This window comes from Netta rufina (genome assembly GCF_964035555.1).
Source record: "Netta rufina genome assembly, chromosome: 4".
NCBI lineage: Eukaryota > Metazoa > Chordata > Aves > Anseriformes > Anatidae > Netta > Netta rufina.
This window is the reverse complement of record NC_140127.1, coordinates 59479767-59506659: the sequence shown is the minus strand read 5'-3', so window position 1 is coordinate 59506659 and position 26893 is coordinate 59479767. Positions and strand designations below refer to the sequence as shown.

The following is a 26893-nucleotide window of genomic DNA, read 5'->3' as shown; positions in this document are numbered from 1 at the left end:
AAAAAAAAAAAAAAAAAAAAGAACCACTAAAGTTCTAGTTTAGCAGAGACTGTGAAACTTTGCAGCATATACTGTGAAATAAATTGAGAACTGAGAAATATGTGTCATTTTCTCAGGGTTTTCCCTCATCCAGGAAGCTCTATTTAAGCACCAGGCCAGTAGTAATTTTGTATTTTATAGCAGACTTTTCATTTTACCTAGCAGACTTTTAATTCGTTTGGATTTCAGAGCAGCTAAAGTCCATTGAAAAATTAGAATCCGAGTAATAACATGTGAGTTAAATACTATGGCAATTAATTCAATAGCACCATTAGACAACAATACCCATAAGCAGGTTACAGAAACTTATGTGGTGGTACGTTACCCTGCTTTATTTTAGAAATTTACTTGGATATATTTTTTTCCAATTTTTATTTTCCCCCTAAATATTAGAGTTTACATAATTGTAAAGCTACTACTGCTGAGTCTCATATTTAATTCTATATGACAATCATTGCCTAGACACAATGTGATTGCGTTGGGTTAGCCATTTTGGGGGGAAAAAGAAAAAAAAAAAAAAAAAAAAAAGATCTATTTTCCTGATAAAATCATTGTATTAATATTGGGGATCTCAACAAAAGGACACCAACAGTCTTAGAGGCAGCAGAACTGGATAAGTTTTTGGTGCTGAATGGAGCAACAGACAACTTCTTGACATGGACAGGCTTAAATCTCTTCTTATATTTTATCACATTCAAAAGACAATCTGACAACTTCCCTAAGAAGCTGCTAAATTTAGTAGGGTTTCTTTATTCCCAGGAGTCTGTCGAAAAACCCAGTGTATTATGTAGCCAGAAGTGCACTTCTTTCCTAGAACAAAGGGGAGGTGGCATTTATTCCATGAAATTTTCAAACAAACAGAAATACAATACTAAAAAAAACTCTTGGTTTGGGTGGCAGTAGGAGTGAGACTCTATATTCGATTTTCTAAGTACTTAAATTCTTCAAAGCTGTTTCCCATCCAGTATTCTTTTTTATTCTGTTTTGCTTTCACGCCTTTCATGTAGATCTCCATCCACACTTTGCGTGACAAAACAGTCACTGCCAAAGCACTTTTATCGACCTTTCTGCTTTGAAAGCTGCTAGAAGCACTAATGCATTCTCCCTATCTTGCTTTTTATCACCAGAGGAGAAAGTTCCCTCACCCAATACCCACAGGAGTAATTGGCCCCAATTAAAAACTGGCAAAAAGCCCAAATCTGTTGACTTTCCAAGTATTCACGAAAAGGCCAGTTGTTTACATGAGGTTTTTGAGAAAGGTAAACGAGGATGGCTTGTAAATTAAGGTATAAGAAAAAGCAGAACAACCGATCTTTGAGAAATCCTGACATAACCAGCTGGAAGCATCTTCTACAGAGCTTCCAATTACCCAGCACCAATCACTCCAAACACAGGATGCAGGAGACTGTTGTCAGGCTGCTTGCATCCGAGCAAATTTCCACATAGGTTTAAGAATTAAACCTATGCAGCAAACAATAAAAAAACTTCTCATAAATGAATGCGCAATTTCTCCAGAGACAGTGAAAAGAGCTGCAAAGTGCTCAAAACCCGTTTATTTTCTGAAAAACACAAGGTGAGAACAAAGAAACATAACAACATCATTAGGTCCCAAAACTAGACAGCTCCTGTAGTTTTAAGTTAGCTCAGTATGAGAGGGCTACACGATTTTATTACAGAAAAGCACACTGATATATAGGCATAAGAATTAAAAACAGCTAACTTGTTTTTATGCCTCTTCTAAGTCCACAAAGTTAATTTGACATATTTGAGGAGTTAAATTCTGGATGACAGATTTCACTGAGATTTACAACAAAACAAAGACTAGTAGAAGACCTTAAATAAACTTTCATCAAGGAAAAAGAGTCCCTTAGTTCAAGATGAAGCTCTAAGAATGAAATGTTCCCTGTACTGAATATGAAAATGAGGAAAACGGGTCCTGAAGCAGAAACACGAGCTTACCATCAATTCCAGAAATCAATAAAACAACACCCAACTTGAAAGCAACCAGTATAATTACCTGATGTGGGCAGAGCTCTGCAAGCCCGTAGGAGCATGAGGCAAGTTAAAAGCAGAAAAGAGTCAGATGAAACTTGTGGATTTCCGGGGCTAGCTATGGAATAGCTGAACTTAAGCTATGACTTATAAACTGGGTATGACAACAAATTGACATCCACACAAAATTGCTGTTAATCTGTTAAGAATCAAAGCAAACCTTCTATTCAATCAAGTAACTGCTTGCACTGTGCAGGGGAAAGGGACCAAAAGCATAAGAAATATGAAGAGCAGTTCAGGTAACAGAATGCTCCCAAGTGAGCGTGGCAGAGAATTGCTGAAGCTAAACCACCCAGAAGCAACGGGCAGAAGGGTCAAGGACTGCATCCTTCATTTCTACTTAAACCTCAAAACAAAAGCAAAGAAACTAGGTGGAAACTGAGCGGTACTATGTTGGGTCTGTCTGAGCTGGAGTCACCTTTTCCCTGCAGCAGCCCACACAGTGCTGTGCTCTGCACTCGTAGCTTTTTATTGCTGAGTGTGACATCAGGTGTTACGGAATATCCCTTTGGTTGGTTTAGGTCAGCTGCCCTGGCAATGTCCCCTCCCCATCACTAGCCCACCCCCAGCCTACTGGCTCTTGGGGGCTTGGAAGGAGTCCTGATGCTGTGCCAGCACTATGCAGCAATAGACACAACACTGGAGTGATATCAGTGCTGTTCCAGCTATGACTGCAGAGCACAGCACTGTGCGGGCTGCAGCAGGGAAAAGGTGACTCCAGCTCAGACAGACCCAACACAGGTACCTATACAAAAAGGTATTTGGAGAGTGAAAGATTTGTATCTTTTTACTATACTCAACACCTCAGTGGACTCCATCTAGTCCATTAAGAAAACAGGTTTCTTTGATATATTCAGAAACTTCTTTTAAGTTTTATTGGTTTTAATTTTTAGTTCAGTTCTGTTTCTTAACTGACTAGTAACCAGGGGCTGAAGGACTAGAGTGAGGAAAACAGCTTTTGAAGTTACAGATGGCACTGCACAAGGCCTGCAGGAATGACATATATTTAATAAATATCTGAAATAGAAATATATCTCAAATAAATAAAAATAAAAAAGAAATCCAAAGAGCCTTATCCAAAATCCTTGGAATGTGCTTTGAATTTGAGAGCAAATACATCTGAAGAGAGAGGAATTTGCAGCTAATTTTTCTCCTCCTGTTGACTCAGAGCACTACTACACAAGGTAATCCAATATGTACTAGAATACAACCTTAATAAAGAGTTTGAGAAATTATAAAGATAATTAAGGAAGTCCCAGGCCTGAGGTATCCCATCAGTAAATATACAAATTGCATGCCCTAAAAAGTGCTGAAGAAAATTTCTAATGCAATATTCTAAGTATGTCTTAAAATACATTTTTTCTATTTTTTTCCTAGTCTAGTGTTTGTTTTTGTTGTTGTTGTTGTGTTTTTTTTGTTTGTTTGTTTTTTCCCTAAAAGAGATATACCTAACAGTGACAGAAAAATTAGAAAAATTATAGAAAAATTAGCTGTAACTGGAGGGGGAGGGGACCAAGAGGAGAAAAAGAAAAAAACAGGTTTGACCATTTTCTACCACTGAGCTACTTTTTTCTATTCCATAAAGAAGTCAAGTTTCTAGGAGCAAACCCTTGTGCATCATAGGAGAAATCACACAGAAGAATGATCACCAGTTTTGACAGCTTACATGTCTTGTGTATCAGTAATTGACATCCATTTGGGAGCCTATTTGTTTTTTTTTTTTTTAGAAATATTTCTCTTTTTTGGTGCTTACTAATTAGATATTTGAGAGCAAAAGCAACCTGTCATCTTGATGCCACTCCATGGCTTGATGTGGGGAAAAAGAATACAACAACAGAAACCCAGGTCATAATCATATGTTCACAAGGATGCAGAGAAAAACAACAACAAAAAAGGAATATAAGGCTTTTGCTGGTAAAAATTTCCAGATGGAATTGCTTTTCCCTACAGGAGCTTTATACTGATAATTTATAGGAAGGAACATGTCAAAATGCTGGTCCTGAGCTAGGGCCCATATACCACCTAATCTTTTCCCCTGTACCCATCACACCAAATAATCTTTCATGTCTGGAACTCCAATCTGCATTACAAAATTTACTGCAACATGAAGGACATTTGTGACAGAGTGAAAACCAAAGGAGCATTCACAGGCATTAGTATGAGAGGTAGATAACCCTTATCTCTAAAATAAAATTAGAGAAATAGAAATAAATTAAGAAATAACCATTAGTTTCATCAGTTTCATAGGTGATCAGTTAAAGTTTCAGGAAGGGCAGAATTCTTCACACTTTCTTCCTTTTCTTGCAATTCATTTTTCAAATTATGATGCCATAAAGTGGGATTGTTTAAAATAGGATTTTAAAAGAAACCCATTGAAAACATCTTATACAAACAATTTTAAAAAGAAAATTCACTTTTAGGACGTGCTTTCTAACTGTGTAGGTGTGTGTGTGTTTTAAGCAGTTTTTGGTTTGTATAATACATAGTACAGAGTGAAACAAATTAAACGTAATAAACATCCATCTGTGATTCAGGATGTTTGATTGCATTTTTACAACAGACTGAAAATGAGTAGTTTACTTCAGCAGTTGGTATAGTTCTGTGCCTGGAAATTTATCATAGTTTGCCATGTAATTTAAGCACTCAATTTCCAACAGCTACTGCTCTCAGCCTAGGGAGGAAGTAAGGAGAGAGAAAAAAAAAACAAAACACTACGACAAATTACACATGATGAATTTTTAGTAGCCTCAATATGTTTTCTGTGTCACTAGGAGACAGGATACTGTGCAACTGGCTGCCTAAGAGAACAGACGGTTAACAAACTGGAAAGCAAAAACAAGACTCCGTGGAAGGTGACCTTCAGAGAAGAGGTATCCCAGCCCCTGGCTGGGATAAGCAAATGCTGTAACTGCTACAGAATTACATTAAAAGTAGCTTATCACTCCCTACTGAGCAAGAGTTGTCCTGGTAACTTTGCTTTGTATTGAGGCATGTGCTACTGCACTAATGCATCTGTATGCCTTTGACATCTTCTTGACCGGACTTTTTGGGAGCCCGATGCAGATTTTTAATCCTACATCATAAGACAGATACCAAGCTACTTACTTCTACCAGAATGAATTCTGCTTCAGGACTGCAGAATACTGAAGCACAGACAGGCAGCAGTTTTATCAATGTTTTCTTGGACTTCACCAGAGTATAGGCACCAAAGCCCCAGTTTCTTTACCCATAAGCTGAAATAACTTGTCCTAGTCCAGAAACTGGTGGAGAAACAAAAATTTCACTAGTAGCTCTGAGCTATTCCTCATTTTCTAATGACAAATCTTCATAATTGACAGTAGCATCTACTGAATTATCTTTGCAATACATTATTGCATTTTTAGGATTTAGTTGTCGATCACACTGTGTTTGGAAGAAATTCACAGTATCTTTCATAGACATTTTCTGCCTTACTAATGTCTTAATTGCTGTTTATTTTTTTTTAATATAACATATTTCTATAACAATTATAACACTGTTATTCCAGGAGAGAGCAATTCTTAAGAAAAAAAAAAAAGAGAGAGAGAAGGCAATAACCATTATGAAGAACCATAAAGTAATTTAAGCAAACGAGTGGCACAACTCAGACTGCAGATAAGAATTCTGGTTTCTTGAGGCAGCTCTCACGGCTTCAGTTCCCTTCAGGATGTGTACAACCCCTTGATTTGGGATCACCATTTTGCAGAGACAGCTACGCTCTTATGTATTAGGTTCACTGCTCTCTCATAGCTGGAGCTCTTGATAAGGTAGCAGCTGAACAAAAATATGGCTTATCAAGCAGAATCACAAATAAGTTAAAAAAAAAAAAAAAAAAAAAAAAAAAGGACAAATAAAATGGAGTAGGAGTAACTGGTCAGATATCATAGCAAAGGAAAGTTACGAGAGGAGTCTCTATAGGGTCAGTACTGAAGCTCCCAATGTTCAGCACATTCATAAGCATTCAGAAAAAGAATATGAACAATGAAGCTAGCTAAATGTGTACATGATATTCAGTCTTACACTGAAGTGAAGACTGAGTGCAAGAACTGCTGACATATGACATCCAGTTGAGTGACTGGGTGATGAAAAGCTGAAAGACAGCAGTCAGATGAACCAATGTAAACAAATTTAGCATTAGGCAGGTAAGAAAAACAACTTTAACTTACATCACAGAGTGCTGAGATCACTGCTGAGCTGAAGTATAACCACTGAAAAATGGAAACTTAGTCTTGTAATACATACCTCTAGGAAAATACTAGCTCAGCAGCACTTAAACAACACACAGCAAAACATTAAGAATGATTGCAAAAGTGTTAAAGAATTAAAGAACAAGCATCCCAAACTGTTAAAACACAGAGAGTATGTACATTTTAAGTACAAGACATTCTGTTGTCTCTAGAGTAAAAAGGACTTAGTAGCAGCACAAGACAAAGCACTTAACTGCATGCAAACAAGCATCTGTACTACCTGAAAAAAGTGTGAACATCAAGAGAAATAATTTTAAATCTTAATATACAATATCAGTTTTTCCAGCTCAAACCTATACCACTGGAAGGTGCCAAAATAAGTTTAAATCGATACAGGTAAAATATCTAATTTGCCAAGTCTAAGCTGAACAATAATTAGCTTCTGAACTTAGGCCTTTAGCAGTGCCTCCTATACCATGCCCAATCTGCAAGGGGCTGCAAGTGCAGCACATCCTGCACATTGCTTCAACACATAACACAGAGAGAAACACAAAGCCAGATATGTTAATGACATATTAATGATATATAATAATGATATATTATTGATATATTCCAGGATATATTAATGATGAAGTCACCACCTTTTCCATGCCCTCTATATACAACTATACATGTCCGAAGGCTTTTCCCTTCAAACCCAGCTTTTCTGTGGCCTAGCTTTAGACCTTGCAAAAGCCTCAGCATTGCACATCTCAGAGCTCCCAGATCCACAGGTGCTCCATGGTCTATATTTCATGCTGCTGATTCACTGTGGTAATGTCATTTCTGCTGCTTATCCTTTGCCCTGTCAGGCTTTAAATAGGTATCCTCCTCACATTCAAGTATACAGGTAACATACAAGCACTGAAAATTCTAGAAACTCTATTTTCTGTTATTACATGGTAATTTCCTTCTCACTGATGAATGCTACTTGGAACAACAGGAAATAAATTATTCATACTCTTCGAAAAGAAGAAAAAAGTCACATATCAAACTGCCTAACCACAGTGTCAAGAATATTTAGGAGAATTCCATCCCGTTTTGGAGGCCAGTTTTCTACTTTGTGAAGATGAACATCTGTTGCAATATGGCATGACTACTGTAATAAAAACATTTCAGCAGACTAGTCACGGAAGAACTGGCCTTATTCCTACATTGTCTCAAACAGATGACATTTCAATTACTGACACAGTATGATCCTGTACAGACAACAGGTAAGTAATTTAATAGATCAGCCCAGAACTTCCTGTAAGCAATACATACAATTCAATTAGTTTCTCACAATAGACTACAGTGGTTATTCAAGGAGCTTGAAGCACTTCATCTGGTAGTTCTTCACAGGGGCAGGAATGCCCTGCTGTTTCCATTCACATCTGTCACTCAGCATTAAAGATTCAGAGCACCGTGAACATGGACAGTGGGTATGTGATGGCACTCACATGGCACTCACTGTGTGCAGTGAGAAGGAGAGGGCCTTAACTGTCTATGATGAGATTTCCAAAACCAGAAGCCAGGATAACAGATGTGCCAAACACAACTGTCAGCATTTCAGTCTTCCCTGACCTAGACTGTTGTTACAGCTGTCACTCCATGAACTCAAAAACCTGCCTGTTTTTGAAGCAATAAATATTTCTACACTATATTTTAGAAAATTATCAGGCTCATCATTTTGTCTCAACTCTCACAAAGCTCTAAGACTGCAGACATGATGCCGTGCTATGTCCTAACTACTCTTGCTTTAAACTCTAAACTGGGATGGATTTGCTGCTGGATGGATTTGCCAATGATGAGCCTGGTACACAATAAAGTAGCTGTATCAGTGCCTGTGCACATACGTACACTTTTACATACTAGCGTCAATTGTACTGCCACTTCTTCCCCCTGCATCTCCTCTCCTCAACCCACTGGGGGTGAGTGCAACCGTTTTACTTTAGATAGGTTTGTCTTAAGGTTATATTTTGTATTTGTATTGCTTGCATTTTAAAAAGCATTTGCATTTAAAAGGTACTAACTGTTACAAAATCAAAAATTTCTTGTCCTCACTAAGATGCACTGACTTTTCAGGGTTCCTGAGGAGCTTTGCACACAGACTGTTCAGGAAAGTTAAATATTAATTAATCAGTAAGGTGGAATATTTAAAATTAATTCAATCTCCGTTGAGACCTTCTCATTCAGAATTAAAATAGACTTTGTTTGGTTTAATTTCATTGAAAAATGAATTATGCTAAATTAAAGCGAGGTCACTACTGTTCTGATTCTTCTGAAATGTAGCAGCTTTACTTAATTGGAATGAAGTCTCCACATGATTAGATTTATCTTATGTTACTGTTCCTTTCCTGAACAGATCCTGGAAGAAGTTTACAAAAGTTGTGTTATGTTGCAGTACAGCAGTTCAAGAGCAGTTTATCACTGGTGTTGACCTTTTTTTAGTCTGGACACAAACACATGATATTTGGGGGTATTTGACTAAATGAATGTAATAATTAGACTCAAATTTATAGTAATTGACTAATTTCGTAAGTATTCTCAACTGAAAGTTCCAGTTTCTACCATTGTGGTTTCCAGATACATCCTGGCTAGTGAATTAGCTGGCTAGAACACTGTACAAAGCACAAACGTGCTAAAGCACATCACAAATGATGCTTGAATATGAGCAGATTTAAAAATTGTAAGTGAGCATGAAGAAAGCTTGTTTAAAAAAAATGATATATTTATATATTTTGAATATAAATATATAGGTTTTTAATATAAGCAAAAGTCCTAACTTTTCCATAAGCCGAGACAATCTACACCATCATTAGTACTTGCTGTACTTGATCAGTAAAGCACTCGATTTTTTACTCACCTCCAATTTATTTGCATTGGTAGGGCCAATTCATGGCCAGGGAAGGGCCAGGAGGCTCAACCAAGCTGGACGCACCTATAAGAACAGACCAGTGCCATGTGACACACATTAAGTCCTCATCCCAGTGCACTCAGGTAAGGGGAAAACCTGACCTGGGACTTTTAAGAAAGTTTTAAGGAAGTCTCCGACTAACATAGCAAAATGTAGCCACTAGACTAAAGAACATACGGACAAACTTTTGAGGAGTAAATAGCTTAAAAGCCCAGTTCCAATTTTCAGAGTTGACTAAGGAATCTATGTTCTGATGACCTTTACAAATATTACCAAAAATCAAATATCCACTGCCATTTATTTTTCCTGAAATTAACTGAAGGTTACAATGGTTGTATGCAAAAGGGTCTGCACATCACAAATGCTAAATGCATTTTCATTTTGATCACATGCCTCATAAAAGTGATTTAAAGAATAACAAATCTGCCAATAAAAAGCAGACTAATGGAGACAAAATTTATTGCCTCATCTCAGCTTTATTCAATTTCCTAAATTAATGAAGTATGGTTGCTGATGAAAACAGACTTTTTTTCCCTATCCTAGACGGGCACTCTATGAAGAGTTCAAGAGGAAAAATCATATTATTCTACTTTTAAAAGCTATAGAGCCTATTTGACACCTTACTCCCCCCCCCCCCCCCCCCCCCAGTAATACTGTATATCTTTTTTCTTTTTTTTTTTTTTCAGATAATGTATTCTGAAGACACAGTAATGACAAAACTTAATTTCTATAATTAGGGTATCAATAGTATTTGGAATAGAACTTCAAATACATTATTACTGACATGTCAGAGTTAAATACTGATGGGCAGTAACAGGAAAATAGCGTCTCTAAGAATAGCGGCTGTAGCTTTAAGAATATGTTTTGGAAAATAAGATCTTTAGTTTCTTACCAGTATTTGGTGGAAGAGTTCCTATATAAAGGTAAAAGCGTACACATCTGCAGAGCATTACAGAATTCAATAAAAATAAATAAATAAATAAAAAAATCTAAAGTGGTAGTCAAGAACCAGAATCTAAAAAAAAAGTATCTTACTGCTTAGAGAATCAAATGATGTAATTCAAACACTTTTTCCAGCGGAAAGTTCAGGGACACAATTCCAGGTAGTTTTTTTTTTCTGTTGTTGCTGTTTGTTTATTCTTTTATTTTTAAATTACTTCAAAATAAGCATTTTAATTTTGAAATTGAAAGAGAGAAAATGAACTGTGTTGTCTTTCCCAACAGGCTGTCATCATGAAGAGACAAGAGAAATTTAGAGCTTAGCGTCACACAAAGTGTCTCATTGTATTTAATCAATATCTAAACAAATTGAGAGGTGTATAACAATCTGACAGTAGAATGGGGCTACACACAGAAACAATAAATGTTAATATATATATATACACTCTGAAAATACCTGAGAGCACATAAAGACCAAGACACCATACAGAGAAACAACAGTGGTATACGATGAGCTGTGTGATGTTACTGCACATGAACAGGTGACTGCCACTGTAATATAGCATAAGGCTGGCTTTCTCCATGGACACAAAGCAGCATTAATTTTCATCAGTTCTGCTGTTTCTACTTGACTGCATCTGTGCCAATCACACAGAATAACCAGTTCAAGACTTGAGTGCCCACACAGATCCAAGTCAACCTACTACTGCTATTTTCCAGATTGCTATTTTACATATTGAACTGACCATCACTTAACTTCTTACAGAGTGGAAAAACTATAATTAACTATTAAATGAGGAAAACGTGTTTTGTGAACACAGGTTCACATTCAAAATAGCCCTTGCAGACTCTTAAGTATGAATGTGTGGTTATCCTCATTTTGAATATACTGCCATTCATTCAACTAAAAGTTAAATTGAGTATGCTTATTACAGTCATCTAAAAACATATCATCATATTTGGGTCAATGAGATTATCAGAGATTTTCATTTTTCTTCCTAACTTGCATCTTTCATATAATAGCCACAAATAAAACTGTGAGTCAGATCCAAAAATACAGTGACTTTTATTTTTTGTTACAACTGATTAACTTCATATGGATGATAATTTATTGACATTGCCGATGCAACACCTTTAGCTGTTACCTACTCATCTTTTCTTCCATTAATAAATTTCCAATTCATTTTCAGGATGCTAAAGAGTACAATTTCCTGAGGGAGTTGGGAAATATTTAGGCTAGTCCTGGGTTTTTCTGTTAGGGCTTCAAACATAACTATTCATATTTTCATTTGCAGACAACATTATGACTACAAAGCAAAAGCATTATTTTCACTTCAGGGAAAAATGTGTGTTAAACCCAGGTGGCACTTTGGTTAAAGAAGTGGTATTTAAGTGTAAATTTAACAGTAATTGCAGGCAGTGCAGTTTACTTTTCTAAATACCTTACACATATAACACAGCTTAACAGGTCATTGCTACATTACCAAAGATTTTCTTATTTGTGTAGCCCAAAAGAGCAATGTGTTGTCTCAAAATCATAATTAACAATGGGAAGTAATGTTTGTCTTTTGGAAAAAGCCACTAGTTTCCCTTGAAATCCTTTCAGTTTCAAAGCATGATTAAAAAAAAAAAGAAAAAGCAAAGAAATAAAAAAGTCTTCCCCAAACACATAAGTAATCAAAAGTAATACAGAAAGAGAAGGGTATTGCATCCTAGGGCTTATTTTAAGGCTATTCCTCATGCAAAGCTTAACAAACCAAAGATATTTTAAAAGCACATACAATGGCACTTATAACAACACTTTCTGGACGTTTCAGCTGACTTCATATTTGGTTTTCAATTCCATGCAAATTACCTGTATGAAACTTGTGAGGACTGGAAAAAGGGACTCAAGAGAGATGGTCGGTCAAGAACACATTTCATGGAAGCAGTATGGGTTGTGACTGTTAAACTGCCCTACCATCCTTTGAAGCAGTGACATTATTCATTGGAGAGAAGGTTGTTTTTATGGTTTTGACGTAGTGATATAAGAATATAGCTGCACTCGTTCAGACTAAGTCTCCATCTAGAACAATATCTTGTGTTCAGCAATAACTGCTGAACTAAGTTGCCCAGAGAACAGATGCAGGAAAAGTATATAGCGTATTCCCCCCAGTACTTTCCCAGCTACTAGTTAGAAGAGAAATCCTTTGGGAATAGCTAAGTGCTTTCCCAGCCTGTCGCTTTGAACTCAAGCAGACTTTTTTGCACTTACAACACCCTTTAGTAAAGAATTTCACAGATTTATTAGCCCCAGGGTTTCATTCCTGGCACATAATGGTCATCTCACCCCCTACCTTTTTAGATGTACAGCTCACTCTGCCCAGAATGCACCCATTCGTGTTAATCTACATTGAATTTTATCTGCCATTTTACTGTATTGGAGAGACAGTCTGAGAGTCCCTGGAAAATATACAAAAACTCAAAAAAAACCAAAACAAAACAAAAACAGCTAGTGTACTCAAAGGTAGTATTTATTACAGCAAGCATCAAAAGTTCCTGATTTTTTTTTTCCTACTCTTAGTATACTCTACCCCTTATTGCTTCTGTATTCTTAGTTACAATGGTTTGAAGTACACACACAATTAAGAAACGCATCATATCGCACACATCTAAGGAAATCTTGATGGTCCATTTCCTAACATCTTTTGTGCATAATTTGGAAACTTGCTGAGAGTTCTTCTAAGAGTACTTGTAATGTCAAGTGCATCCTACATATAGCCAAAGTTTTAATGTTATCTTAAAAAAATTGCACCAGTAATTTGGATTCTTCCAAGGATGTTAGAGAACACAGGACTTCCAAAGAGAGATCACTAAGGATGGCTATTGGATGCTTTCAAAGCATCCAAAGCATTTCAGAGAAACTGAACTGTATCCTTCATTATAATTAAGATTCAAATTTGGAATGAAAGAATATAAACTGAAACACCTATTTAATAGAAATGACATACAGCATGGTAACTTCAATTTTGTCTGTCCTCTTCCTGTTAACACACTACAAAAAAATCTTAAGACTTCCAACAAGACTTTTTGGTAGGATATGTGGGGAAAAAGCTTTTTGAAATTTATTATATGATGGAGTTAATGTGCTAAAAATATGGGACATTTGAGCAAAACGCTTTCAGAGGAATATGTTTAAAGATTAGGGTGTTGCCTTTAGATCCTGTACTTCAAGATATTCTCCTACCCACACAAATTTTTCAGTACTGCTTCATTATTCTGTGATGTCCAATCCATCTGCCATATTCAGTATTATAAAATTTGAAGTTGAAATGCTTTGAACAACACTGAGTTTTGCAGATGCTGCTTAAAAGAAGATAGAGGTATGCATGTTGAGGGAAGCGGAGGCAGTCAATATAGAATTTTTTCTGAATAAGGAAAGTTTACAATTATCAAAAGGAACGATTAGCAGTGGTTTATTATTAAATATTTTCTAATTAATTGCATTACTTCAAATATGAGTGATCTCCTACAGAAATGCTTGAAGTTCATCTGTTGCTGCAGCATATGTGAAGTACACAGCTAGACTGTTTTTTTGGTGAATAAAAGAAATATTTATAATATGCTCCAGCCTAAAGCACAATGTACCACAAGATCATGAGTTATGGCTTTCTTAGCATTTTGCAGGACTTTTTTTAAGCTAACTGCTGATAAGTTTGATACATCTTGGTCTTTTGTCTCAGAGCACTTCTTACAATACAGTCTACTTCTAAACAAAAAGCTTGTAGGAGGCCTTATTTCTTTAGGATCACATTAAAAAGATGTTTACAAAATTCAGGTACTCAACCATACTATAAAACAAAAATCTAGCAACATTATAATGAGGACTCATGCAAAATTTGGCTAATATATTTATCAAAAGGACTTTAAGAAAAAGGTTGTGTGTTTTTGTTTTGTTTTATTTTTTTCCCCTAATGTTTTCGCAGTCTTGTAGTTTACATTTAGGCATCTCAGTCAATGAAAAGTATGAAACCTAATTAAATGCCAACCTTGTAACATTACTGCATCTATCACATCCTTCTACAAAAGTGATTTCTCTATGAGGAAGACTAATGACAAGCCTACACTGGCAAAAGTTATCAAAGATAATCAGGAAATTGAGGAAGTATAAAGTTACAGTGGCAAACTTCAGATGAAATTTTGATTGGTTTCTTTGAAAAGGCATTTGTCCTTGAGTATGAGATGCCAAAGATTTCACCCTTGCAAACTGGAACTTTCTAGGTGACTACATATAGCGTGATATACATAGTGTTCCACATTATATTATATATATATATATATAAATAGAGTACGGAGGTTCAGACTATATCAAAGGCAGAAGGCAGAGATGCACTCGAATCATTTTTTCAGGAAAAAAATCCTTATCAGATTGAGGAACAGTACATTTGTATCAGAACAGGAATTTTCAGCAACACAAAATAACAAAAAAAAAAAGCATTTGGAAACAAGTGAAACCTATTATTTCCCCATGAATGCTCATAGTTTGGCTTTTTTGTGACACCTACAAGCTACAATCTCATTTTAAAATAACTTTATTTTAGACCCCATTTACATAAAAAATGGAACATCTTTTTCATCTTTCTGCTCTTTTTTCATGCTGCTTATGATTTTGGTATTTTGGATTAACGCTTTCTTTTAACTTATTCTACCTCTCATTTTATTTTATGCATGTTTTCAACAGATGTTAAAGAAATGTTATTAACCTGCATTCAAAATGGTAATTCACCTTACCTGGTTGTTAAAGTTCCCTATTAGCCCCCTAACAACAAAGCAGCCTCAAATAATGCTTGCAAACCATTGTTCGTCCTCTTGTTATAGATTTTTTCCAACAGTTGCCTGTACCCACTACTTCATCTCTGGCTGGGTTCATTGATCCATTTCTCAATTCTGAATTTTAATGCTGAGTAAAATCCTTTCATTATAGTTTGGCACTGTACTTCCAAAATTTCATCCCATGAAATAAGAGAAAAAAAAAAAAAAAAAAAAAAAAAAAAAGACGGCAGAAATTCTGTAGTTACATTGAAACTGATGAAGAAAATTTTAAAATGTCAGTAGGGAAATGGTGCTGAGAACTCATTAAAGTGTCTTCACTGTCTTCTTTACTACATACTGTAAAATAATTAAGCAGTACTTTTTAAAAATGGATTTATGCATAGTAAACAATGCTGTAAATTCACTTTGGAGTCTACCTTGTATTATTTATTAAAAAACAACCCTCTCATTGAGCTACAATAAAATATCTGAGAAATGAAAATTTATTACACTGGACATACATCGGTGCATCACTATTTGAAAGTCTTTTCAGTATGAAAGAATCACTTACATTTTCTGTGAACACAAGCAATGAAAAGAAATACAGAAATACTTTTTAGGGGGGTCATATAATATAGCCTTGAGTGACATATATTCCTCTCAAATAGAACAAAGGAAAGGTTTGATTCAAAACAGTTTGAAGTGCTATGGAAAAAATAATCCATAGAAAATTCTACTGCTGTCTTTTCTGTGCACTGCTGCTTTTTAGCAAGATTTTATAAATACAGGGAGAGAATAAGGTTGTCTCAGGGTTATTCATTCAGTAGCCTACTCCTGAGTGCTAAAGTCATTCTTCAACAAAATACTTCTGATGTGCCACTGTGTGCTCTACACTCACAGCTACGTGTCCCTGCAGGGAACAGGCTGGTGACCACTCCACTGCAAGAGCAATACAAGAGCTCAATTAACACCCCCGGTGTGATAGGCCTCATTTGCCTACTTAATCAAATTCAGCCCAGAGCAGAGACACCTTTGCAGTCACAGCACTAAAATCACCTCCTGATATCATATGAGAATGGAAAAGGGACGAGCATAGTCTGTCTCCTGCCTGGGAAAGGACAGAAGAAATGGCAAAGGCCACTATGGGAAGAAGTTTGGGAAGGGCTGATAGAGCACACCTGCAGCTCTCAGTGCTCTGCCAAAAAGCAGGATGGCCTTTTGCTGGCCAGTCTTGCACTAGAGTCATTAGTCACTGCACCTGTGCATCCATCTTCACTGCAAGGTATGGAAAAGAAAGGGATGCATGCAGAGGTCCAAGTATAAAAGTGCATGGCTCTTCCTGTGCAATGCCTAGAGGGATGTTCCTCTACTCAGTTTTCACACAGGGTGAGGTCACTATGGTACATTTAGTATTGTACTGTATAATTACGATTTTGAATTTAAAAAAACATAAAACTATCCAAAGATATCCAAGAAACAGATAACCCTTAAATGCATCTAAGCCACATGTTAGAGGCAGAACTAACATCCAGACACAAACTGAGAATAGCTGCATTGTCTACTGCGTTATTCTAGTTTCTCAATATTTGTTGATTTGCCATCTCCTTTGCTTGGGAGATAGAAATTTAAGAATCCTGAAAAAAAAGCACCTCTTTGATAACTTTAGGAATATCAGAGTTGGTGCACGGACATCCATGGAACAGTGCCGGGAAAGGTGAAGTTCACTTGCATGGGCACCATCTAACCAACAGTTTCTGGCACTTCTGGTTTGTAAGAATTTGTGGTGGTTTTACCATGCTGGGCAGCGAAACCCCACAACCGCTCTCTCACTCCCCCTCTTTTAGATGAGGAGGGGGAGAAGTAAATCAAAGAACAACTCACGGGTTGAGATAAGGATAATTTAATTAAAGAGAAATAATAATAATTAAATAAAGATTATTATGAAATAAACAATTTAACTAAAGGGAAATAAAAAGGGAAAGAGGAAAAGAGAGGGGGAAAGGGAAAAAATAAAAAGAAGGGAGGAAAACAAACAAATAAAACAAATGAAGGCTATATGGAAGTCCAGAGGAAAGAAATTACTCTCTACTTCCCACAAATGAGCGATGAGGGCCTCAATGCACGTAGCCGGACTTCTGGAGGAGGACTGATGTTTTCCCAACGAGAGCCCACCCCTCCCCTCTTCTTCCTGTTTCCACCTTTTATTGCTGAGTGTGACACCACATGGTATGGAATATCCCTTTGGTTGGTTTAGGTCAGCTGCCCTGGTGATGTTTCTCTCCTCACTTTTTGCCCACCACCTAGGAGGGTTAGAGAGAGTCCCGATGCTGTGCCACGGCTGCTCAGCAGCAGACACAACACTGGTGTGATAACACTGCTGTTCAAGCTACAAGTGCAGAGTACAGCACTGCATGGGCTGCTGCCAGGAAAGTTAACATTCCAGCCAGACCCAGTACAGAATTCAGTGCTAGTACCTCAGAAGGCAAAAGATGTATCAGAAAGGCATAGATTTTATTAAAGAGATGAAAAGCTTGTTCTTTATTATTGCCTAATTGTATTGTCTCTCTGTAGGTTAATAGACCAGAGATCTACTACCACTGCAGGCCTTGCTTCAATCAAGTTATTTCAGCACAGACTCCTTGACTTTGAATGAGATCCAACTGCACAACTTGCTTTAAAAAGACCACGTTTCTTGTTTGCTTGTGTAAAAATGATGGCTTACTTCCACTTCTTCACTTCGTATGATCCCACACAATACAGCAATGTAGTTTTTCTGCTTCTGTTGCTTTTGTAAGGACTACTGGGAATTGTGTTCCCTTTTATGCTTTCTCATGAATAGTTGCATTTCTTACATAGTTTCCTTTAATCTTCACTTTCAGAGGATTATTCCTGTGACTCAGAGGTGGCCTTAGCAAGTGAGTGTAGTTTCTCATTCATTTATTTTGCTGTGTACTAAGCTAATAAATCTAAGCAAATGCAAAAGTCAGTGCAGGTCTTTCAGAAGGTTATATGATCAATATGGTTAAGCATGAAATTAAAGCCAAACCAGAATTTTAATAACTTGTCATTTTTTCTTTACCTCATTACAAAATCTATTCACTAGATGTTTCACATATTCCCTTCTTTACTTTCCTACCCTGTTATTTTTATTCAGTTCTCAGTCTTTCACAGTTTACCTGAAGCCACCATGATGAAAAATGTTCTCTTGCTAGAAATCTTATCTGAGATGAGGTGCACATTAAGCTAGTTTCATTTGATAATTCATTTCAGTTCACCATATCACTTTCAGTAAAAGTGTATCAGTGAGCAATAGAAAAAAAATCCTCTTTAGAACTGCAGCTCTTAAAGGAAATTGTTTTGGGGATAAATTCTACAGGGCCACATGGGTCTGTTTTTCCACATTGTATCACACCAAGCATTGCAGCAAAAACACAGCTCAAGACATGAAGTATCTTCTCATTTTCATGCTCAGAAATTCAGTTGCCTTTTTTTTTTTCTTTTTCTTTTAAACTTCCCCAGCCTCAGCCAACCTAACTGCCAGACATCGCTGGCCCAAAAGGTGTCTGATCAGTTCATTAATCATGGCCTGAACTTCAGCACAGCATAAGAAAGTAATGCAGAAGCAGCAGCTGCATACCTGCATATGCCTGGCTGGAACCTGAAGCTGGGCAGGATTTGACAAATGAGCAGCTCAGTCCTTAGCAGCAGCTTTCATCAGAGACAGGCAGATGCCCAGGGACTGCAACTGCTTCAGCCCTCTGATTTTTATCCTCCTTTGCTGTCTGAATCTTTAAGTCCCTCTGAATTTACCTAATTAAGCAGCATGTATAAGAACTGACAGCATGTATAGAGACTACACGCTCTGCTGTTTGGGATGCTGTTACATAGCCATTGCCAGCTATATACATATACACACACACACGTATAAAGAAAATCCACCTTATACAGATTTCTTTTTACTAATTTGTGAGATTATTCTATCTTCCTGTTAAAAGAATATGTCTTATGAGTGTTCATATTGACTAATCAGTAAACAGTAATTCCAGATTTTTGGCTAAACTGAGTACTTTTTTGCAACTTAACAAAACCAAAATTTAAACAATAAAAAATAAACAATTAAAACAACATGGATGAAAAGAACTACTAGAAAATTATAGCAAAATTAACTAAATTGAATAATTTAGGAATACTTTCTTCAATGTTATTCTACTTTAAGATCCAAACAGACCATCTCAGAGGCAATCAGATGCCTACATCTATTTAAACTGAGTCTTCTGAATTTTCAGCATCACCCATTCATAAAGCTATGCAGGAGAATTGACTACACAGATAAAGGTACACTAAATTCATTTGGGGATCAGTTCTTTATTAAAGGAGAAACTATCTTTTTGCATTAGAAGTACGATACTTTTTCATCTCTAACTTTTACTGAGATTTAGAAAATTAACTAATTGTTGGAATATCCTCACTTGCCATATTTAAGATAATTGTTCATAGACCAAATGTAAAGTGTTTTTTCCTTAGCACAAAGCACAAAACTTGAAAAGAGGAAAAAGACAGTATAATTAAATAAAAGAGCTAGTCAGTCACCTCATTCTCTTTTTACATAACCTTTTACTGTAAACGAAAAAAAAGGTATTCTGGAACACTTAGCAACTGTCACTAACTAGTCTATTACATTCCTATAAAATATTTTAATTAATCTTCAGATTTTTATAAGCATTCATTTTGAACTTTTCATAGCTTAATTTAAAAAGCTGATATATATTGTGTGAGTTTTACATTCAGACCCCCTGAAATCAAGTCCCATCGTCTGCTAGATTTTACCCTGTGACTAAAAATCCCAAAGCATTACCCTGATTTTTCAGAATGAATCAATCAACACAGCCACAACATGCATACCTAAAAATTAAGGCTGAGCTGAAACTGGATACTATAACAACCATGGAATCCACACCACACCAGCACTGATGATGAAACAAAGACTGCCTCATGGATTTGTTGTTGTGGTAGAATAGGGTAGGAAAGGGAACAAGGCAGGAAGTTTGCCCAGTGGGGCATTCAGCCTTGGCATTTCCCTCTCTCTAAAATGGGTCATGAAGTAAGGCATCTCCATTAGCATAATTCAATCTATCCATAACTCAGAGCTGGTAAACATTCAGGATCTCCATGTGGCTGGTACCTATTCTTACATGGTCTTTGTCAAAGATGAATGTCAAAAAGTGATGTGGTGATGGTACTTGCTCTTGGAATGGTTACAGATCTCTTAATTGAATGACTTCATGAAGTGCAGTTTACAGCCCAGTTCTACTCTCTCTCAGATTAATTCCCTAATCATCAGCAAAGACTTCGGTTCCTTGTCACTGTCTGTTTCTGGTTTTGTGATGTTCACATGCTCAGCTGTAAGATGGATAAAGAAGTGGAGAGGACTTATCTCTAATACTGGATTTTGGAAGTAGGGGCATTCTCCTTGAACATGGGGAAACATCTCATTTCTCTTCAGGGAAGGCTGTCAGCTACACACCCCTTATTTCCTGAGTGCAGGAAGGAGGGAGATATCTAATGAATCTATGCAAAGTTAGCAGCCTTGGGAAGGATTAAAAATACCATCTCAAACTGAGGTGGACTTTAGGCACTGATAGGCAGGTAAGTTGCAACAGACACAGCAGGACTTGTCATTTCTAGCTTACTTATAGTAAGCTAGAAAACATTAATTTACTTGTTTGCGCACATAGAAGGCCAAAGATGATCTTTTGGTAAAACATCAGTTACTTGGGGAAAGTGTTATCAGAAAGTATATATCACATTCACAAACAGATTTAACTAAAATATCTCAAGACTATGATCAATATTACTTTACACAAATGGCATCAGGCTATAGATTAAAAAAAAAAAAAAAAAAAAAAAAAAAAAAAAAAAAACAATCAGTCCATAGCTTTATCTGCATAACTCTAGAAGAATATTATCTCAGGTTGCTGGTGAGAGAGAGCACATCACAGCCAGAATTGTTCTTTCTTTCTTTGTAAAAGCGTGTAGCCAAGAATATGAATCCTTCCTCAAAATCCTAGATTACATTGTGGCAGGTACTTAATATGACCATACCCAAAAAGGATACATTCTTAGAAATCTACCACTGAAATCAAGGACACTTCTAATATATCTTTAATTCCCATATTTTATCAGTTTAAATGGTTGAGAAAAACTTCCTGGCCATCGCTCTGAAATTGTTTTTTCCACTTCAGACTAATTTATGGTCCATTTCTCTCTCAGTGGTTAATCCCAGTATTTGTATTACACAAATTCACGATGCATTTGAAAACTGAAACATTTTCAACTGCAACACAAAATTCTTTATGACAATGTTTCAAAGAACAGGCACTTCCAACATGCCTCAAGAGGCAGCAGGCAATAGAGTAGGGCTTGGTGTGACATTTGAGGAATGCTGTCTTCAAGTATTTGAGGGAGTCTATTTCAGTTGTGGAATCACATCAACTTAATATATAGCAGAAACTACAGAAAGTGAAAAACTTTGTTTAAAAGACTTTCTTCTCACTGCATTTTGCTTTCAACCATGGTAACAAGCTGTCAAATAATAAAAAAAAAAAAAAGGAAGAGATCTGGACTTAGGCAGAGATTATCGTTTAAAGCCCATTGTACAAATGTATGTAGCATTTGCCCTTAAGTAAGGGGGGTAGTTTCCTTAGCACTGGTTGAATAGTTGAATATTAAGCACAAGTCCATGTTTACAAAGCATCCCAGACAGACATATTAGATAATATTTAATACAGAAATATAAATCAAGTTTCACCATAAAACAGGTCCATTTAGCAGATTACAAAATGCGAGCAGTAAAAACAGTCAACAACAGTGACTACTTAGTTGGGCCTATAGACAAACTGAGCCTTTGTCCTAACTCTCTTCACGCGTATTAGAAGATAACAGGATCACACCACCAGTGCTTGCACAGGTTTATATTAATGAAGATGAGCTACCTATCTATTCATTATGCTTATCCATACAGAAAAAAGGTATGGATTAGATTTAGCGCACAAACTTTCAACAATGTGTAGTTCCCACTTAGTGTTAAGTATAAATTTAAAGGAACACCTGAAAGATAAAACATGGGCCAAATCTTATCAACAGGGAAGTTTAATTGGGTTCCCCACTGTCTGTACTCCTTACTAGATACCTATAGTGTGAAAATAAATTGGTGACTTGAGTCATGTAAGCAGAGCAGAGTGCCTGCATGCGAAAATCTCAATAAGCACATATTTTAGTTTCTGACAGTGATTCTACATTTCAGAACAAACACTCATTATAGAAAAAGCAATAGGTTCAATACAACAAATTAACTATAGTTTTCTAACACTTTCAACTATACTTCCTCATTCATCTTTGTTAATTATCATCTAATTATCAGCATAATGAATTATGCATTAGATTTTGAAGATGGAAGAGTTAACTAGTATTGCAACAGTTGTGGTTGATGCAAACTACCAGATGTGGTAGATGCACCTATGCAAGATCTGAACAGTGTAGCTCTACCTCTTCACGATTCAATTACTGTCACATTACATTTTGATCTTACTTGTTACATCATTTGAACACAGCAGGGTCTATTATCATAGTAAAAGTAGTAAGATACTACCGTTACCTGTAACAGAAGTAAATGAAAATCCTGGGAACTTTCTCAGTTCCTAAGAGTTCTGTGAAAGTGCCTTGAATCCCTAATGCAAAAGACTTGATTAAGGCTTGTTCCCTTTAAAGTAACGTGTTTTGTAGACTCCAGTGGCTTTCCAGTAATTTAGCCTCCAAAATGTGCTTCTTAATTATAAGTGAAACAACTTTTTTTAGTGGTAACATTATAACCAGTATCCACAACAACTATGGCAAATGGTTTTGAATTGTAAGCTTAGAAAGCTTGCAATGCAAACATCAGTCTGAAAAATAGAGCACATCATTTGGTAGACAGGAAAGGAAAAGCTTGAATGACTTTGTGAAATAGGAGTATTGGCCTTCATCTCTAATACAGCTTTCTTCTTGCATCGTCTATTACTTAATTTCCATAGCAACCCACAGGAGCAAGAAGTCAGCATTTCAAAGAAATCTGAATTGATACAATACACAAAAAAGAAACAATGACAGAATAAGAATAAGACAGAAAAAGACAGGGAAATTCTACTTTATGAAACACTCGGGGTTACTGAAAAGCTACGCTAGTTTATACTAGATTTACGTAAGTTACAAGTACCTTATAAAGTACTGTTTGCCAGTGATTTCTACAGCAGTATAACCCAAAATAGTGATAAATGCAATTTATCAATAAAGTATGAGTGAAGAGTCAACTCTGCTTTCAAATCTTTCAAACAGTGGTTAATAAATCAAAAAAAAAAATAAATATATCAGCAGAAACTTTCAAAAGGCAAAGTGAACGGCATTTAATTCTCAATAACCCTGTTAGTATAATTGGTTGTTATCTGCTAAGGCTGGACTAGCACCTCTGCTTGATGATTTTTGCAAGGAAAAATATATCTGACGTCTAGAAAGAAGCAAAGTTGTATTATCAGTACAGAATGACACATCGCATAAGCTGTCGTATGTGACAGTCACTGGGAATAACCAAAGAAAATGCTGATTTGCAAGAAAAGTGTGTTTTCCCAAGTGCTAAGAAGAAAACTATACAGTTTTATCAATCCAGCTTACAAATCCCTTCTGGCACTCTACAATTGATCCAAGGTTACCCAAAATAGATTAAGTTGACAGCCACTTAAGTTCCAATTTTTTTTAGGGGCAAAAAGCGCAAGCATTATTTAAAGTTTGCAGCGAGCTGCTACAGCACCTCATCACAGTTGGTTTACATGTGGAAATAAGCAAAAACAAGTGTCTGCGAAAAAGAACGTAGCCTTACTGTGGAGATAAATCTGTAGGGAAGAGAGAAAATAAAAAGCTGGACCTTCCCCCTCTATGGCCATGCATCCCGTGGGTGCTGTGCTCCCTGTTAGGGCACACACGTGAGCAGGTGAAGGCACGTACACACGCAGCCCCATCAGGGTGCAGGTATGCCAGTGCTCAAGGGAACCCCTCACACTGTCTGAACACCGCAACGTTCAGAAGCCTACATGCTCTGTTTTTATTATCCCCAGCCACAAATTAGTCCGTAGGTTTCTTTTTATTACTTACAAGATGAGAATTATAAACATAAAGCAATGCCATCACTACATTAAACGCAGGCAATCGTCCTGCTACCACGCCGCACGGTTAGACCACAAAGAAAAACAGTCGTTACCTGTGTGAAGAGAACCTGTGATTAGCCTGAGAAGGTACTGGGCAAATTTCATGATTTCACGCTTACACCGCTTCCTACAGCCACTCATCTTAAGCAACAAGGTATTCCTCTGAGAAGAGCCGGGCACTTTTGCCGATAGAGGGAACCGTTCCTGGCAGCAAACTTCTGAGGCAGTTGGCAGCCTCGCAACTCGCCTTCTCCCAGCAGCCGAACCCAAACTCCCCCGGCTCCTTCCCTCCGCTGCCTGCCGAGCACAGCCCCGGGGCACCGGAGGGCACCGGGGGGCGCCGGGGGGGCCGGAGCCGCTCCCGCCGCAGGCGCTGCCCGCGCACAGCCCGCGGCCGGCTCGGCGGGCACCGCAGCCCCGGGGCGGGGCCACGCACCCCTCACATCACACACACCCCACAGACATCACACACAGACACGACACACCACCACACGCATCACACAGGCTCCGCTTTGCCCCTCAGGGAATCAGCAAGGGAGAAGAGGGCACGGCATCGCTCCGTTTTGCTGGGAGGATGGAAAAAAAATAAATAAATCACAGCACAACATCAAAAGGTGGATTTAACAGAAAACATCCCAGCGGCGGATATCTCAGCGTGCTGCTCAAGGTCAGAGCAGAGGTCTGCCTCCCCTCCAGCTCACCTGCAGAAGGCAGGGGAACTGGGTGGCTCCTGGCTGGCCCCCCGAAAGATGCAGGGCCCCACGGGGTCCCCAAGGCTGGGGCAGGCAGCAGCCAACAGACCTCAGCTAGGGTGGCTCCAAGAAAGGCTTTTTTTTTTTTTGGGGGGGGGGGGGGGGGGGGGGGGGGGGGGGAAGCTGCACGCAGTCTTTGCTGCTCCCGCATAAATTCATGCTTTGCTGCCTTGCGTGAGAGAAGCGTTTCCTATTAATAAAAGTGATCTGCTGAAGTCTTTCCCCATGAGCAGAGAAGCTGAAGAATACGTTTTCATTTCCCTCGGACTACTTCCCTGGACTACAGAAACACAGAACAACTCGGAGTATTGCATTAGATGGTGATGCAATATGTAATGCCTAATACAGTTAAAAGAAGACAAAGAACCCATTAAGGAAAAGCTTAACAGAAGAAAATCACTGTCTGATCTAATTTTAATGACAGCATCGACCACACAAACATTTTGGTGAATGCCTTTAAAAAACTGTAATAAACACAAATGCACATCTTCAAACTATTTTTGTACTGTGCACTGAGCAGAGATAAATACATTATAGATGCAACACATCAAAGCATTAGCAAACTTGCAGTTTGATGACATGTTTTCTGTCTATGCTAACTAAAACACAAGCCTTCTCTCTTATGCTTGCTATGAGGCCATGAAGCTATCAGAAAGAGCAAAAATGAAATACCCCCAAGAAATCCCCGTTTTAGCCCATTGCAGGGTTTAGCCCTGGAAGGAACTAGGCAAGTTTCAGCATTTTGTATTTGCACTGCTTCTTCCTACAGCCACTCTTCAATTTAGAAACAGCATTAAAAAATAATTAAATCCACCACCAACAAGAAAACAAAACCTTGCCACAGAGAGTTTAACACCAATGCCACCTTCTTCTACCTCTGAAAGGGAAATTCCCTAAACAGCTGGTAGAAGTGAAGATGGATACTGAAAACACAGACGAGCATCTCGTCTTTGGCTGAGGACAGAAGAGGCCAATGCAAATGGTTCTCAGCCAGAGTCCTTGACCTGCTTAATCCTTCAACATTTTTAATTGCTTTATATAAATTTCACTTGCAGTAGTACTTCAAAATGAAGAAATGAAATACTGTTTTTCTAAAGCTTTAAATAAGCATTGTCACCGTGATAATTTTTTCCCCTCCCCTAAAACAATGTAGCATCAGTTCTGACGCATTTTCCTAAACCTTTTACATTTCAATACAGCAATAACAGTAATTACTGTCTAAGAAAAAGTTCATGTAATGTTTCTGACCAGTTTGAATAAGAGGCTTTTAACAAAGAGCGTAATATTCTGATAAAACTGGATTCAAATCTAGCTCCCATTGTTTTCCTGCTCAAAACAAATGGCTGTCTAATCTTTGAAGAGAAGCCATATACACCAAATCAAAAAACAATCAAACAAACAAAAAAAACAACATGCAGATCAGGGAAGAATGAAAAGGAAAATCATAATGAAGAATAGTTAAAAAAAAAAAAAAAACACCATGGTTTTGTCAATAAATACATTATAGTGAAATAATGTTGGAGAATTCCAACTCCTATGTATGGGCAATATATACTTTTTTTTTTTTTTTTTTTTTTTTTTTTTTTTTTAAGATGGGACACATTAAAGTCTCCAGAAACAGTCTCTGCACTGGAATATAAAAATACTTTTTATTATAAGAATGATTGTCCCTACTAATTCATAATATATATAGGTCTGAACTAAAATATTTTTATTATTTTTATTTTTATTAAGATTTCTATTAATATCAGAAGGACATGATCAGTTCCTGGAAATTCTGACTTGGGAATCAGGTACTTAGAAATCAGGGTTTAAAAACCACTACTGAAGTACAATGTATATTATAATAATATAGAATAATATTAGAATAAAGTATGCAAAACAATTCTTTTCCCAGAGTTTAAAAAAAAGCAAATGCAAAGAGAATGTAATTATTATTTGTAAGCT

The 26893-nt window shown here is 37.1% G+C and overlaps 1 protein-coding gene across 4 annotated transcripts in view; it reads right to left on the bottom strand.

Annotated features, from left to right (window-relative positions):
* The window catches only part of KCNIP4 (potassium voltage-gated channel interacting protein 4), a gene marked incomplete at both ends in the record, with an annotated part of 439123 nt that overhangs the window by 306953 nt on the left and 105277 nt on the right, over positions 1-26893 (bottom strand). The window contains one exon of one of the 4 annotated variants that reach the window (XM_084285601.1): positions 24248-24335. The exons of the other annotated variants lie outside the window; for them this stretch is intronic. Within the exon in view, the coding sequence (XP_084141727.1) occupies positions 24248-24335 (88 nt within the window). Of the gene's footprint in view, positions 1-24247; positions 24336-26893 lie in introns of those variants that run through there. 4 annotated transcript variants of the gene reach the window in all.